Source organism: Misgurnus anguillicaudatus, chromosome 16 (genome assembly GCF_027580225.2).
Source record: "Misgurnus anguillicaudatus chromosome 16, ASM2758022v2, whole genome shotgun sequence".
In the NCBI taxonomy this organism is placed as follows: Eukaryota; Metazoa; Chordata; class Actinopteri; order Cypriniformes; family Cobitidae; genus Misgurnus; species Misgurnus anguillicaudatus.
The window spans coordinates 5,487,071-5,505,866 of NC_073352.2; the positions used below are offsets into that span (position 1 = coordinate 5,487,071).

The window sequence follows — 18,796 nt, forward strand, 5'->3', positions numbered from 1 at the left end:
TGCGTGCTTATAGTGTTTGGACGCGAATGGACGTGCATGCAAATCATTTTTGCTTTGCTAGTCTGGGGAGATGGCATTTAAACTAGCATATGTGACTCTCTCATATTCATGACAAACTAAAAGATGTTTTTTTATCTACCTTTACATTTAGGCATTTAGCAGACTATTACATAAGTGAGCAAAAAAACGTATAACATTAATCACATTATATGATGCATAATATCTGTACATGTTTTCATAAATACATTGTCATTATTTACAGACCACCAGATTGGCATGGTTTGGGGTTTTGTTGTGGGTAATGCTACATTTCAAAGAAACAGTTCACCAGAAAATGAAAATTCTTTCATAATTTACTCATCGCCATGTCATCATAAATGTATATGACTTTATTTCTTCAGCTAAACACAAACAGTTTTATATTAAAAAGCTGTCATGTTACCTTCTTATAATGGAGCCAACATGGCAAACCTCCAAAATGCACATCCATTCCTCATTAAAGTATCCAGATTTTCATTTTCCTTCTGAAATGCGTCAAACTACAGTAAAATTGGGTAACAATACTCTTTGGTATCAAACAGCATGCCTGCCATATCCAGTTGAATATTTCCACCTTTTTGTCCTCCCTGTAAAGTTGTCATAGTAAAGTAACACTTGTTTTGATTGTCTGTCATTGTTTGGTGTAAATCTGATCCAGGTGGATCTCATAACTCCTCATGACATGTTCACAGGACTCGTGTCCTCGGAGAGCAACGCAACACATTCATACCATCAACACTCAAAGACCAATTAACATGTGGACAATGACCTTTCAACCCATCTGTCCTGCTGTCAGGGATACACAAACCAGATTAAGGACCTTTTAATGTGCTCTAGTTAAAAAAGTAAAAAATGATGGGGTCCCGTAATAGAGGCTAAAGCACATCTGTTGATATTCGTCTCTGTAATCCATTGGGATACCCAATGATTTAAAGCCAATCCTCAGTAATAAATAACAGTAAGGATGGGACACGTCCGAGGATCAGATATGAGTGATTATTAGTGCCTGGAGCATCTGAGGGAATTAGATCGCTTAGAGGTTTCGCTTTCAGTAAGGAGAACTTATCATAATGTTTTTATCTTCCTGCAGGTCTAGTGACTGGGTTTTCTATGAGTCCACCCACCCTTGAGGACACCAAAGACCAGATCGTGCTTAACGCTAACAACACATTGACTATTACATGCAGGTACAGTATGTTGGTTCATTCAGTGCTTCTCACCCCAAATACTCACCCTCAAGTTGTGACAAATCTGCTGGACACAGAGGAAGATATTCTGAGCAATGTTTGGAGCACCGTCGACCTCCATAGTATTTTTTTCTAGTATGGAAGTCAATGGTGCTCCTGTTTGCTGCTTGATTACAAATATCTTCTTTTGTGTTCAGCAAGACATGTGTTTGGAAATATTTCGCATTATCTTGTATAGTTTGCTCATTGCTTTTTAGCCTGGTTTAACTACTGTAGATTTGACATGAGTTTGCATTTTTTGATTGGATGCACAGTTTCTGACAAAAAGCAAAAGATATGGGAAGCATTATCTTTTATTTTTTTAAAGCTGAAAGTTTATTTTTTGCCATTCTATCTTGCATTTTTTTTATTTGCATGCTGCAAATGTTTCTTGCTGTTCACAACTCTTTCAGAACAAACCCATGAGCAATTTTTGGGTCCTGACCCAGCAGAATCACAGTTTTTCACAAAATACATACAGTAAATTAAAGGAACAGTATGTAAGATTGTGGTCAAAACTGGTACTGCAATCTCACAACTGGTGGCCAACACAACATGACACTTAAAGCCCTGTTTTCAGATTGTTTATGATGAAATAGAACGGTTTTGACTGAAATTTGGACATATGATTCTGCCCCGAGAATTTTCGGGTGTTTGTTGTATCACCTCCCACCTCTACAATGGGTGTATATGTGCACTGGAACAATCCTTTCTAAAATGCATTAAACTTTTGTTTACAAAGACGTGAAACTCAGCGAGTGGTCAGGGAACACCCCTGACTGATATGCTCACACAAAAATCGCTGCAAAATACGCATTCCAACAGGTTTTATCGTAGTTTTTGTCCAACTCCATTAACTTGTATTAGATGTGCTGTGAGGTACGGTATTACTCTGCACCGGGAACTTTGTTTGTATTCTTGCAATTGGCAAAGGTGGATTATCGCCACCACCTGGGCTGGAGTGTTTATTATTCAAGCTTTCAGAGGAAGAATATACGGGTGTGAGTCGTTTGGAAAAATAGGTCCACAAGTTTACAACGAATGCTAAAACACCTGTTGGAAACCATCTTTTACAGCGATTTTTGTGTGAGCATATCAGTAAACACCCCTGACCACTCACTGAGTTTCACGTCTTTGTAAACGAACGTTTAATGCATTTTGGGAGGGATTGTTCCAGTGCACCATTGGACCCATTGTGGAGGTGGTGGGTGATACAACAGAAACCGAAGGTTCTCGGGCCGGCATCATGTGTCCAGGTTTCAGTCGGGGCCGTTCTATTTCATCATAAACAATCTGAAAACAGGACTTTAAGTGTAAAATACCCAACTTGTTCTTTAAAGAGCACATATTGTCCAATTCACAGTTTTACATTTCCTTTGGTGTGTAAGTGTGTATTAGTACATGTTAACGATATGCAAAAGGTACATACCCCAAAGTAAACAATGGCTCGAGTTATCGTCTCCATCGTAAATCTCTGTCCTTGGACTACAACAAACACACGGATTGTAGGCAACAGTTTATTTCCTGGGATTGGTGATCTAGTCAGACCAACATTATCATAATCCCTCCACTTGGACTCCTATAAGCCTTATAAGTGTACTCCTGTTAGCATTGCATTGTGATAGAATCTTTTAAACATGGTAAGGAGCGTCACATTTCCTGCTGACATCAGAGGTATTCAGACCAATCACAACCTACAGATTAGCTGGCCAATCAGGGACACAGAGCTTTTCAAATCCATGCATTTCAGGAAGAGAGGTAAATCTGGAGCCTCCAAAATGTACGGTATGTGGAAAATAATGTGTTTTTTAACCATAAACCACACAAACACATTGTATTACACCAAATACACAAAAAAAATAAATAGGTGCACTTTAAAAGCACTCAGATATATAAATATACACAAAAGCACTGTCTATATTTTCCTATAGACGGTTTTAGCAGTAACAACAGAAACAAACGGCTTTCATGTAACACACGTAACTTCCGGTAACAAAATAAACAACAAGTAGATTACCTTAGTTCAAATCATAGCAAAAGCGTATCAAAAACGACACTTAGCTAACGTTACTGTGTAAAATGTGAACTATATAATGCATACAATTTTACCTACAAATCAGCTGCCAAACCTCCCTTCACATTGATCCATGATCTCCGTCTCCCCCTTGTCTTTAGGAAACCAAAACATTGTTATTTTCGATGAGGTATTTGATCCAGAGTTCAGTTTAGCCACTAGTCAGACCATTAAACAAACAGAAACCAGAAGTAAAGTTCATTTCAGATGCATAGCTGCAACAACGCAAGTGTGTCCGATGAAACCGTCTATAACAAAAACAGTACATATTAGGGCATAGTACGCGAATATGGACACAGGCTAGGTACAGACTGGGTTAAAAGTTTCAACGCCCCCATTTGTGCATGTGTGAAAATTGCATGTTGTAATGAATAAAAAAGGCGGTCTTTCACAACTTTATAGTCAGACATTTTTCAAAACGAGCCATCTTCTTAGTTATTTTTGGAAAGTCAGCGTGCTATGACTTTTCCAAGTGATTTAATATTTTTGCCAGGCAATAATACAAATGGCAAAAACTCTGACAGACATTTAGGACTAATATATGAAGCTGAATATCTATAACATGATTATCTGCTCCATCAGGGGACAGAGGATACTGGACTGGAGCTGGCCTGAAGAGTCTTTGGGTAAAATTGAGTTTACAGGTCGACAGGATCTGTCGGCGCCTGCTGACGCTCCGGATCACAGAGCAGTCAGGGTAAAGGAGTGCCAGGGGGAGGCTGGGAAACCCTACTGCAAAACATTAATAGTGTCCAACGCCCAGGCCGATGATTCGGGGTTGTACCGCTGTTTCTACCAGGACATTAAAGCGATCGTCGATGGAACCACGGCTGCCAGCGTATACGTCTTTGTGCGAGGTGAGAACTGTGAGGTTTTAATGTGATCATACGAGCCAGCCTGTTAGATCACCATCATCAATCCAACAATTATGATACAATTGCAATTTTATGGCTGCGCACCAACAGTAATTCATTGTTAGTGACCCCGAGCGTAATTGCAAACAATATTTCAATGGACACCAATTCTTCCTGTTGTTTTAGGCCATTCGTGTAAATACACACTGGACCGATGAACAAGTTGATGTTATTTACCATGGAAAATGTTTCGCTCAAAATAATCATTTATATCTTTGCAGCTGACCAGAAATGTCGTGTTGCAATTTGTGGCTTCTTCCCCAGGCAAACAAAATCACGAAACCCATTCTTATTTCACCCCCCGTGAATGCTTTGCCTGAAGAATTCTCGTCTAAGGTTTCTCTTTTCTTTGGGGAGCAGACAAGATCACTATAAACATTTCTCTCAAAACATCAGAAAATTACAGATGAACATGCTTTGAGCATGTTTGCTTTGCCCCTGTGATGCCCTGAACTGTTGAACTGAATAAACTAAAGATGAGGAAGTATTGAAAAGATGCAGCATGCGTTTAAATCTGATGAAATCCAAGATAAAGTGCCATTAGACTGCCTGCCAAAGTTGCTTCATATCATATTTAAAATGCCAGTCAGATCCAATATCAAAAATGTTTGCAGTGAATCATGTAGCTGTCCATCAATGAAAACGGTGTGCAAAGTTGTTAACCAAAAAGTGCACAATAAATAACGTTTTTGGCTTCTTAAGTAAGGAGTAGACCATGAACTGTGTTTTCGAGTCGTATTATTTTCGAATCTCTCGGCTGTTGTCTGTCTACGTATGAAGGCAACACTTTGCATAATCTCTGCCTACAGTCTAATGCATGTTGCAGTTACTGTTTACTGTTAAGCTGTGGCCTGGTTACATGCTTACATGGCGGTAAAAATGCTAGTGTCTTTTGTCGTTTTTTTTTTTACTTGGATTAATGATGAATGATGTGATTAATAAGACTGATGTCGGTTTTCAAACTCTTAGGGCCCTATTTTAACGATCTAAGCGCATTGCCTAAAGTGCACGGTCTAAATGGGCGTGTCCGATTCCACTTTTGCTAATTCAATGACGGGAAAAATGGTTTGTGCGCATGGTCAAAATGGGTTGTTCATATTCTCCTAATGAGTAAAGGGTGTGTTTTGGGCGTAACGTGCAATAAACCAATGAGAGTGCTCTCATCCCCTTTAAAAGCAAGTTGCGCTGGCGCCATGTGTAATCCCTATTTAGAAAGCGTAATTTGTAAACTGAAAAACTAAGCGGAGGAAGAAGATCCCCAGTTTAAGAATAATGTAAAAAATGTGTTGTTTTCATTTTTATTGAAATTGTTATTTTTTGGATTAAAACCTTTAAAAGCCATTTTCTTTCCATCATAGAAGTAAAAGTAGCAGGCTTTTTAATTGCTGTAAATGTATTGGTATCCTACATAATCATTGTAATATCATAAAATAATTTGCAAATATGCAAGAAAAGGTTTCTAGCCTACTCTAAAAATACTTTATTTGTAACAAACAAAAGATAAAGAATTTACAAACGCGCGGAGAACCGAAATTTTTCAGCACTGGGACAGCGCCATGTTTTTTTTAAAAGCATTACTTAAAATGTTTCTCATCTCACCATATCCACAGGGACAAAGTCATCATATACAATAAATCTGTAGGGTAGCATTTAAAAAACATTTAGATGCATTTGTTTAAAGCAAAGCATTTATTTACATTACTACTCTTTACACCTTCTAATGTCTCATAATCGGTCCTCATTTATGTCCAAGAGACTCAATAATAATCTTTTACATTTTAATCTTTTCATATTTTAAAACATTTGTGTGCTGCTGCGCATTCATGTGTGTGATAAGCAAACTCGTGTCGTCGTCCCGTTTATAGACGCATATTACTAACGTGCTCATTAAATAACAAAAACAATATTGTGCCATTAACTTTAGACTTTAGACCCGGTTTTTGTTGGTCAATGGCGTAGTCTATAGGCTGCGTTCACACGGTACCATAATACGGTTGTCAAACCCGTATTTGAGTCCTTAAGACGATTCCGTTCACACACAGTTCGGTTATTTACGGGTTTGACAACCGCATTCTATAACCGGCCTCACACCCGTAACTTTTCGGGTTTCACAACCGTATTTACAGAGAAGCTGTGCCGTGTGAACGGAATCGCACTGGACAACCAGTTGTCTGTCACGCCATTCGTTGCTCTTTGTGTTAAGATAACGTTGCAGTGCATGAAAATGACTGCAAACTACGCAGCAGAATTGCTCCATAAGGTTAATGTGATATTATATTAACTTCATAGACGCCACAGAACATATTACATTACGCATACAATTGCGTGCAGCCCAGTAAGTGAGATATATAAAGTTTAAACTTTAAAAGTGGACGATTAATATAATGTTAAGTGTATAATAAAAGGGATATAAAAATTAGCTGTTTATTTACTCACCTTTTATCTTCAGTGAAGCAATAAAGAAGATATTTTGCAAAAAAAAACATCTGTTTTGCAAGGCAAAAGATGCGTCACTTTGAGAGGTTAAAAAGCAGATATATCCAATACAAAAGTAAGCTCCATGACTCCTGGTGACATTTTTTGCTGCTTGTGAAGCAAATCGGTCGGTTTTTGCAGGATATTGAACGTTATTTACAACATTATTAGCGTCCATACAGAACTGTGGCAACATATAAAGTGCGCTTTTAACACTCCCGCTCTCTAGGTGGCGCTAAGAGGCTGGTTTTGCCTGCGGTTGGTAAACCATACTCTCTGCGCCACCTACAGAGTGGGAGCGTAAGCGCACTTCCTATTTGGCTGCGTTAAAGGCGGAGTCCACGATGTTTGAAAAACGCATTTGAAAAGGAGACGGGCCGACTACCAAAACACACTATAGCCAATGAAATCAAATCAAATGCCGGGTTGCGTATGTGTGGGGCGGGTCTATCAACAGAAGGTCCAGATTCTATTGGGTAGGGGCGTGTTTGTTTAGGTGATTTCAAATATCAACACTGGCTTTCAAAACATCATGGACTCCGCCTTTAATGCTTTAAATAAAGTTCAATTTCTTGCAAAAACAGATCGATTTGCTTCACAAGTCATTATGATTACTTTTGTATTGGATCTGCTTTGGTAAAACGTGCAGTTGCTGAAACTGATTTTATGTTCATTCATTTTGGAAATTAAAACTTTAATAAGGAACCACCCTTGTTTATTTTTCTCTGCACAATGGTAAGCGTTACACCAGCCAGCTGTTTTTGTTAATTACATGAATAAAGTTTTGCCCATTGCATAAATAATACTTTTTAAAAATTTTCGTCTGTCACAATGGTTACAGGCGCCGCGTGTAACTAGCATACGGGTTTGAGGTCGGTTGCTCGTTCATACAGGCAGTGTTCTATTTGTGTCTTTAATTTGCTGTCTGAACAGGACACTTCCAGACTCACACCTGTAAGTAAATACGGTTGTCACTCCCGAAATTTTGTCGTGTGAACGCACCTTTAGTTGCCTCAAAATAGCAACACCCCAACAATGTACCTGAACACACCTCGTTTTGAGATCAGAACGCCTATGGGCGCAAAATTGGGCACAAATGCATTTGCTATTTAAACAACGTGGCGCTAAACGTGAAAATATCATTGGCCGGGTTAAACTAGCAAAAGACACTTGCGACGCGCATTGCGCTGCATTGCACCGGGTGTATGATAGAACCCTTAAAGGCGGAGTCCATGATGTTTGAAAACCAGTGTTGATATTTGAAATCACCTAAACAAACACGCCCCTACCCAATAGAATCTGGACCTTCTGTTGATAGACCCGCCCCACACATACGCAACCCGGCATTTGATTTGATTTCATTGGCTATAGTGTGTTTTGGTAGTCGGCCCGTCTCCTTTTCAAATGCGTTTTTCAAACATCGTGGACTCCGCCTTTAATGTCTTGTCGGTAAGTCATGTTAGCACTAGGTCACTGCATGTTGCACTATTGTTGGACTGTGCGTAGACTGTGTCAGTTGACCAATCAGAGCAGAGTAGGCCGAAAGTTGGGGTTTAGGCAGACTGAGTCATTGAATGGCTTCACACGAATCATTTGGGGATCTTTGAGAAATGGATATTAACTTTATATTTTGAGAAAATTACTGTGTTTTTTGACCTTACATGCATTTAAAACTTGATGTTGGAGACTCCTTAACTGTGTAGCCTATTGCGTTTGCAGCGCAAAATGTCATGGGTTCAAACCCAGGGAACACAAGTATTGATAGTAGCTTTTAATGCACTGTAAGTCGCTTTGGATAAAAGCATCTGCCAAATGCATAAATATGATATATATAAATATACATGGAAGCCAAAAAATTGGACCTGACTTGCACTTTTAGGATGCATATTAATAATTTTGATGATGCAGGCAGATTATCACCTCAATAATGTGGATGGTTGTTTAACTGTAATTTAATTTTCACTGGCATTACATTTGGATGTCTGGATTTGTGCCTCTGATTAAATGGGCCTTCTCAGCCAAATCTTCTGTTCAACACTTCTTCTGTTCAAGAATAATCACTCTTTTCTGGGAAAATACTTTTTGAATCCAGTCCAACAATTCTTTTACAGTTCGACTTTAAAAACCTGCCCATCTATTCAAGCCAGCATTAGAGATCATTTAAAAGAACTGTTCACCAAAATTAAAATCATTTTCCCACCCTCATGCCATCCCACTTGTATGACTTTCTACAGGTGAAGATTTTAGTAAAATATCCTATCATTATGGGGCAGTTTTCCGTACAGGATTTAGGCTAATCCAGGACTAGTCCTTATTTATATTAGGTCTCTAAAGACATTTTTAAAAACAAACCTTACAAAAAACACTACAGGTGTGCATCTTGAGACAAAACAATGTCACCGATATATGTAAAAATTAGCCAAGGTGTTTTTAAATTAAAGCAGCTCAAACATCCATTTTAGTCTGGGACTAGGATAAGCCCTGTCCGGGAATACGCCCCAAATTGTTGTTATCTAAGATCCCAACATATTTAAGCTTTAAAAGGCACATCCATCCATCCATCATAAGATCAATCCAAATGATTCCAGTTTGATATCTATGGGTGCTATTCCATTGCATAGTACCCCATGGTTCGGCTCGGGTCAGTTCACTTTTGGGGGCTTTTCTACTGGATACAGTACGTAGTACACCTCGGTTGAGCTGGTGCATTATGTACATTGATAATTTTACTAAAATATCTGCCTAGATTTATTCACCTAGTTTATTCAAATACACTGGAAAGCTTAAATAATATCAGATATTTCTGAGTAAACCTTTCCATTAGGACTTTAACTCGAAATCGTTTATCTTTGCAACACAATCCTGCTAGTATTTGTAACCAATTGGTTTTTCAACCAGTTGATCAAAGAGTCACCTATTGCTTGGTGTTACTCTGATTCCTTGACAGTGTTTTAAGAGCGTGCATGAAACAGAGTCAGGTACAAACACCCCGCTGACTCGCTCATTCGTGTGAAATGTTGCTTGATTTCTCCTGACAAGGTCCCGAAACCGTTTCCACAGATCTTAGCAGGGGTCTGATCAGAACCAGCTGAAATCACAGCTATAAATTAGCAAAGAGCGTAAAGCAGAATGGCACCTGGCTGCATGTGGCTTGAGTTAACCGCTCACGGGTCCCCATACCTCCGCCTGTGGCCCCTAGGAGTTGCCGGCATTGAGCGCTCCGTTATGGCTACATGTCATGCCCCAGAACGCCTCTCATCCTCCCTGGAAGACCCCCTCAAGAAAGCCTTTCGCCTCCTAAGGATGATTTATTGTAAAAAGGTGTAACTTTGAGGATTTGTATATTTTTTCCCATTATGTCTGTGTATAATGCAGACCACCACTGGGAAGAAACGTAAACCTCAAGATATGAACCTTTTGTTTGGCCTCCGACAGCTTGGAGTGATTGCTTTGAGCCCTCGAATACTTGCGTCTTTAGGCATCACCAGGTGATATTCAAATAAAGGCTTAGAAACAGCACTGTGACCTTGTAAGCCAGAAAGGTTTGTTTTAGCAGTTCCCCACATATGGATTCTGACAAAGACAAAATCATGTTATTAAGTGGATTTAGGAACCACGCTGGAGACTGTTGATAAAGCTGTGTGGTGAAAAGCTCCCCTCTTGGAAATTGGGGATGGTCCACAGACTAAATCCGTCTAAAGGGTTTTTTATTCACTCAACTTAACGTGAAACGTAAAGTCCTTTTAACTGCTAGAAAAGGAATTATTGGAGTTAAACATTAAAGGGTTCATATGATGCGATTTCATGTTTTCCTTTGTTTTTGGAGTGTTAAACGTGTTTGTGCATATACTGTTGAAGATCCGTAAAGTTTAATGTCTTAAACCCAAAGAGATTTCTTTCTAAAAGTAAAGGCTTATCCACACCTTTTTAAATCACCTCATTTAAACACAACCCCACATATCTACGTCACTGTGTGGGAAGATTTGCGTAACACCGCCCAAATGTATACGCAAAGAAAGAAGGCCTAACTTTTATTCTCGCTGTAGTATTGTTGCCACCGCCATGTTGTGGAGATTAGTTTTGGGCGATATGCCCCACTGTGAGATCGTACTATTGCAATAGTTTACTAATTTATTTATTGGTTCATTTTTTACTCATTTATGACAAGGCACTTGATTGGTGGACAAAATAATCTGATTTACTCTAAGAGCAACACTGTCATGAAAGCAACCTTCTTAAAACTGATGCCATTAATCCGAGTGCGTCATTAAAGCCCAGGCACTTTAAAATTTCCAGTGTGCCAGGGAGTGGAAACAACACACTAGCTGGTTTTAAACCCCTGCGCGACTAACAACCTCTCTAGTGCAAGGAAATGGCAGAGCTGCGCGTATTACAAGCTCAGGTGCGATGAAGAGTCTGGGTCATGCGCATTACAAGTTCAGGTGCTAGAAGCAATCCACTCACGTTACAAGCTTTCTCTGACAAAGTAGAGCACACAAACCCTCTCATGTGGGAAAAGCACGCAATGCGCATGTTAATTTGAAACTATGATGATAATAATAATAACTATAGCCAACTATCGTCATTAAAGGGATAGTTCGGCCAAAAACGATATTAAACCCATGATTTACTCACCCCCAAGCTGTCCAAGTTGCATATGTCCATCGTTTTTCAGACAAACACATTTTCGGATATTTTAGAAAATATTTTAGATCTTTCTGTTGATTAAATGTAATGTTACGGGGTCCAGCAATAGTCCACGATCTTCAAGTAAAAAAAAAGTGCATCCATCCTTCACAAATTAAATCCAAACGGCTCCAGAATGATAAACAAAGGTCTTCTGAGGGTAATCCGTGCGGTGTTGTTGTAGAAATATCCATATTTAAAATGTTATTAACGTTATTAACTACCTTCCGGTAGCGCCGCCATTGTTCTGCCCCCAAGCCAGCGGGTCCTCACTGATATCAGTTTATTATGCACTAACTCTTGAGTTTTATGGCCATTTGCATTCACACAAACTTGAAGACATCTCGCTGAGTGAGACTAGCAAGCTGGTCTAGCTGTGTTTTGGTCACTTTTTAAGCTGGTCTAACTGGACTTAGCTGGTCAGGCTGGAAGACCAGTTGACCCACCAGCTTGACCAGCTTTGCCAGGCTGGGTGGACCAGCTTACACCAGCTACTGCCACTTTACACCAGTAAAAAGCAGCTACCAGTTTACGCTGGTCTTATCTGGATTTTTCATAATAGTATCCTACTGTTTATTTGGAGCAAATAACTGATGTCCATTTTTTTCCAAACAGATCCAACACATCCATTCATCAGAACAAATGAGATCAGCATGGAGACCATCTTTATAACAGACTCTGAAACACACATTGAGGTGCCATGTCTGGTCTCAGATCCTGAGCTTAAAGTCTCTCTCTTTTTGGTAAGAACATGATCTCTTTGCTAAGTGGATTTTGGGACTGATTTGTTTTTGGTTTATTCTAAAGATTTACATTTCTTCAGCACTTTCAGAAATTTTCAGACATGTCACTGATTGATGTATAGCTTAGCAAGCCAAAGGAAATGAAAACAGTTACTTAAATAGAGTTTACAAGACTTTCAGCAACTTGGTCATTTCTGCAGGCAGACTTAATTTATGAGCCATGAGCTCAAACTTAAAGGTTGTTGAAGTGGGACAGAAAGATCTCGTCAACTCTTTTAACGGTCTACAAGGGTTTTAAGTTGTTAACGTAAGTCGTTTAGTTAACTTCAAAGACAAACCACACCCTCCAAAGATATGTCAGCCAATCGTAACACACTTATGTTTTGACAGGCAGAAGTTTTGGCTAGTTTTGGCTGGTTTTGTTGCGTGTGTGGTTCAAGTTCTGTCAGAAACAGCTGTGATTTCTCAGGACATTCATTTCATGGATTTCTGTCTTGCAGTAGTAGGAACGTTTATACAGAGTGAACCAAAATCACTTACATCAGCTTTATATTCAATAAACGTGTCTGATGTTTTTCTAATTCGATTAAACTTACATTATGTGATCTAGGAAAAACGATTCACACAATTCGGTAAGTGAGATTCCTGCACAGCTTCTGCAGAGAGAGATAAGATATATTTCCAAAAGTTATTTCCTGTATCACCTCAGACAGATAGCAAGTCTCCTCTCCATTTATCCCAAACGGCAACTAGTAAGATATAAAAAAATCGAATAAAAGCGAATGTTATGAGAAATGTCTCATATCCCAAGGCAAAGATGTTTGGTGGCATATCACAGTCATCTGTCTGCATTTATAGCGGCCACTGATTTCATACATCAGATAATCACATTGGTACGCATGAGCTTTATTAGTCATTTTCAGAGTACAATGTTTGATATTTTGTCATTGTTTAAACAGTTCGAGTCTCCTCCAGTACTTCTGGAAGGTGAGGAGATCACCTGGAATAACAAAAGAGGTTGGTCTGTTCCCAGACACATCCTTGAGAACATTTCTATCTTCTTTGGGTTCTTCTGCTCCGTCTCTATCCAAAACAATGACTATAGATCATCTATGTACCTTGTGCAGGTCACAGGTAAGAGATTATTCAGTTTCTATTCAGTAAAGAAATAATGTTGTGCTTGATGTGTTTTTTATCAGAATTGAGTACCTCAGTTTGTGTTTGATGTCATCTGATCTGGTTTATGTTTTCAGTACTCAGTATAAGATATTAAGACGTTGTTTTTGTTGCTGTTGTAGTCAGGGATGGAAATGGGAGGGCAGGGGAGTGAATTTCGAGAGGGAACAGAGTTCCACCTCAAACTGATTAGAAATCTTGTCATTGTGGAATTGAAAAGGAATTATAGTTAAACAACTTAAAGGCAGGGTATCACATTTGATCCAGAAACATTTTCACATCCTGATAGCAATCACTATGTTAAGTTGTTTATATGTATTTGTAGAAATTTATGTCATCTGTGAAAGGCGTAGGACCAAAAAATGTTCAACCAATCATAGATCTCGGTCCGAACGGACATTGCCTTTTTTGTCCCTCATCCGTAAGTGTAATTTGAATGCCACTGCGCAGCCTGTTCACGCAGACACCATACGTCATCCGCGCATTCACGTGCGTCTGTAAACAGAGGGAGAATGGCAAACTTTTATGCTAAATTGACAACCTACAAAGGAGGCACAAAACTAAAGGCATCTTTTATAACAACAACAGCAAAAACTGCCAATATCAGCAAAGAGCAAAAACTCAAGTTAACATCGGTAACTTTACTGCTTTACCACGAGATGCAAACAGCTGGAGGAGGCAAAGGGTCTGAAAGGGTCGTTGAAACTGTTTATTTTGGTAAGGTAGGTATGCAATATGTTTGTATTGAGATGGATTCAGATATTATACTTTAATGAAACATTGTGTTGCTTATGAAATTTGAGGTAATTTACGGTAAGGTGACCAGACATCCCCGTTTTCCCTGCCTCAGGTGACACTGTTAAGCGCTGTGGTTTCTTGTGAAAACGTAGGCTCTTTTTGCGAGCGAATGCAGAAAGTTTCTCGGGGAACGCAAAAAGTTTCTCGGGGGGATACAAAAGGTTTCTCCGGGAACGCAAAAGTTTTGCGAGAGAACGCAAAAAGCTTCTCGGGAGAACGCAAAAGCTGTTAATTTTTTTTCCCCTCTCGTCCCGGATATTGTCCACCACCATGTCCCCTCGCAGGCTCTGTAGTTTACAGATAAGGAAATTGTTTGAAAAATACTGCGTTTTTTACACGTGAAACATGAAGACATGTTATATTGCGCACTGTAAACACGATCAAAGCTTCAAAAACACAGAAAGAACGGGAGCTTTAAGAGGAAACATTAAAAATTGTAATGTTATTATTTATTTTAAAGCCATCTAAGTAACCTAAAATTACCCCCCCCCCAACTACAGTCCCCTTAGTGAATTTCTGCCATTTCCTGCCCTGTGTGTAGTTATATAAAAAGTAATTAAATAATAAATCACTATAAAGACATAAAGCTTAATACATATTCAGCATATATAGAGCTTAATACAGATCAGCATAATACACAAGAGGGCAAGACAACGTTTAGGTGTTCTGTCTATTTTATATCTGTTTGACTTCTAATAGTTATAGGTGTATTTTTTGGCCAGTGTCAAAATTGAATTTCCGCTCTGTGAATATCTGAACAGACAATAAAGTTAAATAAGCCTTACCAAGGGAGACGTCAAGATGCTCTCAAGAGATTTAAATATTGTAAAATATATTGGTGGGTTTAATGGTGGTTGGTTTTAATGTGATTTAACTAAGTAAATACATGTTCCTCCTGGGTCATTTACATTAAGGCATTTTGACAAATGCTCATGTCCAGTGAATGGAATGACAAACATTTAGTCAGCCAACCACAGTCAATGACAACATTCCAATCAACCAATCACTTCCTCTTGATTTAATCCTGGGATTAGGGTCTGGAGCAACATTCCTGTGGATATTGTTACGGTGTTGGGTTAAGGCTATGACTGGTTATTGGTATGTTATTTCAGGACCACCAAAGAATGTTGAACCAGAAACACACAAAAACACTTTAATGATTTCTGATTTTAAGAATTTCTGTTACATTTTTAAAACTCTATCCAGATACTTGAATAAATGTTTTCTGTCTGAATTGGCCATGAAGTTCACTCATCCTGTTAAGGGACTGCTCAAAATGTATCATTGCACTGTTAAATAATGATCATCTTTCTTTTTTGATCTAAAGTGTGGGACAACATCTGCCAATAATAATTTGCCTTTTCTCTTTGAGGACCACATGAAACTGGGCTTCACTGACGTGATGCTTTTTAGAGTCAATAGAGCATGACAGTCAATACCAGCTGACCTTTTAACCAAATATTTCCTTATTATTTTAAGCGCAGTTCACATAATGTTCAAAATGTCTTCATTATTTATTTATGCTTAGAATTGCACATAGTCTCATTTGGGTTTATTTGGAATAATGAGATCATCACTCATGTACTAAGCTCAAACAAAAAAGACCAAAATGCAAACTATGCATTTAAAATAGTTGTTTATTGTTTTTTTGCAACACTCTTTTATCTGACAGACCATCTTGGACCCCTTCAGTATATGTATCTTTTTATTTTTTCAATGTCATCTCTTATTTAACAACATTTCAGATTCGCTGACAGCTACTTTATAGATATTAGCAATGTTTGCTAAGGCTAGCATTATTATTTCTTTTGATCACATTACATGTTAGGGCTTTGAACAATACGGAGTTCCTAAAGGGGACATGGAGCAAAAATTAAATAAAATTTACATTCGCGTGCTCACGTGAAACTTTAGAGTGCGCACGTGAAACTACCGCGGGCGAAAGTTTCACGTGAGCACATGAAACTAAACTTTAGATTTTTTTACTCCAATGTCACCTTAGGGGCTCGGTAGAACAAAGCCCTTGGGTTTTAAACTTTGGCACATATCTCCTGCTCAGCAAACACATAGAACACCCAAGCAACCACACAGAAACACAAAAAACACTCAGAACACCTTAGCAACTGCATATCAGCACACTTAAAATCAATCAGAACATCATAGCAACCACATACAGGTACAGTAGCAACTGCACTAAATAATCAATCAGAACAACTTAACAACCGAATTTCAAGGCACTAAAAAGCACTCAGAGCACCCTAACAACCGCATAGCAACCACACTTAAAGATTACCCAGAACACCTTAGCAACCCCAATAGCAACCACACAAAAAGATCACTAAGAACACCATAGCAACCCCATAAGAACCGCAATTTAAGATCTCTCACAACACCTTAGCAACCCCATAGCAACCAAATTAAAAATCACTCAAAACACCCTAGCAACTCCATAGCAACTGCACTTAAAGGTCACCAAGAACACCCTAGCAATCCCAATACAGTCCTTCCAGAGTTTTTTTTGTGATTGTTGCGGGCAAAAATCCTTGATCTCTTCTGGCACGTTTTCTTAAAAAATTTGATGGAATATGCGGGATATTTGTGCAATTTTATGCAATGAAATTGCGGGAACTTGCAAAAACTGTTTGCAGCTTTTGCAGCTTTTGAATGATGTTCATGTCACATAATGTGAAGTAAATGCAATATTTTCAACTTTCTGCTAAAAATATGTGAGATTTTTGCTACGAAAATGCGGGAATTACGAAATCATGCAAGCATATTTTGAGCACGGAAATCTCCATTTTATGCTACAAAAGTGTGGCGTATTTGAAAAATGCGGCCCCCACATAAATATGCAGACTTTGGCTGAGTCACCATTGCAACCCCATAGCAACCGCAATTGAAGATCTCTCATAACACCTTAGCAACCCTATAGCAACCACACAAAAATCACTCATAAACCATAGCAACCCCCATAGCAACCAAACTAAAATCACTCAAAACACCCTAGCAACCCTATAGCAACCACACTTAAAGATCATCCAGAACACCCTAGCAACCCCAATAGCATCAGCACTAAAAGATCACTTAGAAGACCCTAGCAACCACACTAAAAGATCACTTAGAACACCATTGCAACCCCATAGCAACCGCAATTAAAGATCTCACATAACACCCTAGCAACCCCATAGCAACCAAACAAAAGATTACTCAAACACCTTAGCAACCACACAAAATATCTGAGAACACCTTAGCAACCACACTAAAAAGATCACTCGGAACACCATGGCAACCCCATAGCAACCGCAATACGCACAACCGGCGCAACGTCATAGAATGTCTCTGAACAGGTTCACGCCCACTTTTGGGGGAAAACAGACTAGACGTTCCATTGGCTTCCATTCAAAATAGCGGGACAAAGCAACCTTCGTACACAGCCGGCAGGCGTAAATAACTTATGAAATCACTCAGATTAAACATGTTGAGTAATTATCTGTCCACCCTGCCTGCCATAGAGAGCGAAAGATACATTAACATATTTAATTTGGTCAATATAAAAACATGTCTCTTTCATTCTCACAGCATCAAATTTGTGTAACAACGCCCTATTGGCCAGAGGTGTCTTACCCGGACATTTACTCGTACCTCATCGAGTCAACAGGGAAGCAAGTGAATGATTTTACTTCGTATTTGAAAGTTACTTCGTATTTATTTATTATGTCTTTATATTTAGAGTAATGAGTGCACTTTTCCGTCCAGCCATACAACTAACTGGCTTAGCGATATTTCCAGCAATCACTGGATGGCGTTGTTGCACAAATTTGACGCTGTGAGAATTGGGGGGACATGTTTTTATATTGACCAAGTTAAATGTGTTGATGTATCTTTTGGGCTCTATGGCGGGCAGGGGGGACAGATAATTACTCAACATGTTTAATCTGAGTGGTTTCATAAGTTATTTACGCCTGCCGGCTGCGTAAAAACGTTGCTTTGTTCCGCTATTTTGAATGGAAGCCAATGGAAGGGCTGCTTTTTATTCCCCAAAAAGGGGCGGTGACGAAATTTACAGTCAAGTTCCCGGATGTGCCGGTAGTCCGTATCGAAGATCTCTCAAAACACCTTAGCAACACTATAGCAACCACACAAAAATTACTCATAAACCTTAGCAACCCCCCCATAGCAAACTAAAATCACTTAAAACACCCTAGCAACCATACTTAAAGATCACTTAGAACATCTTAGTAACCCTATAACAACCGCACAAAAAAATCACTCAGAACACTTTAGCAACCCCATAGCAAGCACACTAAAAATCCAAAAATAATGCCCAAAAAATTATCTTAAACAAAAATGATCTAAAAAAATAGTGTTTCATGCAGCATATTCAATCACAGCGTTCAAATGTCCTGACAATGACTGCTCATATTATTCACCACACCCATCAGGATCTAAATTGTATGAGCTGAAGCTGTTTCCCGAGGACTCGCCAGTGGAGCTGATGCAGGGGGAGGTTCTGGTGCTCAACTGTACGGCTCTGGTCCAGTTCGACACCGCTGTGGAATTCAAGTGGGAATACCCGGGCCAAAAGGTAATGAGCAGGCCAGATTGTGTGTGTTTGTGCTTATCAGTGTAATGCACTGCATGAGAGAACCCGACCTGTCCAATTCA

At 39.1% G+C, this 18,796-nt stretch overlaps 1 protein-coding gene across 2 annotated transcripts in view; it reads left to right on the plus strand.

Annotated features, from left to right (window-relative positions):
- flt4 (fms related receptor tyrosine kinase 4) overlaps nucleotides 1-18,796 on the plus strand; it is a 69,049-nt gene that overhangs the window by 19,518 nt on the left and 30,735 nt on the right. For both annotated transcript variants that reach the window (XM_073854052.1, XM_073854053.1), the window contains exons 2-6: nucleotides 1,130-1,226; nucleotides 3,922-4,196; nucleotides 12,030-12,157; nucleotides 13,117-13,291; nucleotides 18,574-18,716. In XM_073854052.1, coding sequence (XP_073710153.1) covers nucleotides 1,130-1,226; nucleotides 3,922-4,196; nucleotides 12,030-12,157; nucleotides 13,117-13,291; nucleotides 18,574-18,716 — 818 coding nt within the window. The remainder of the gene's footprint in view (nucleotides 1-1,129; nucleotides 1,227-3,921; nucleotides 4,197-12,029; nucleotides 12,158-13,116; nucleotides 13,292-18,573; nucleotides 18,717-18,796) is intronic.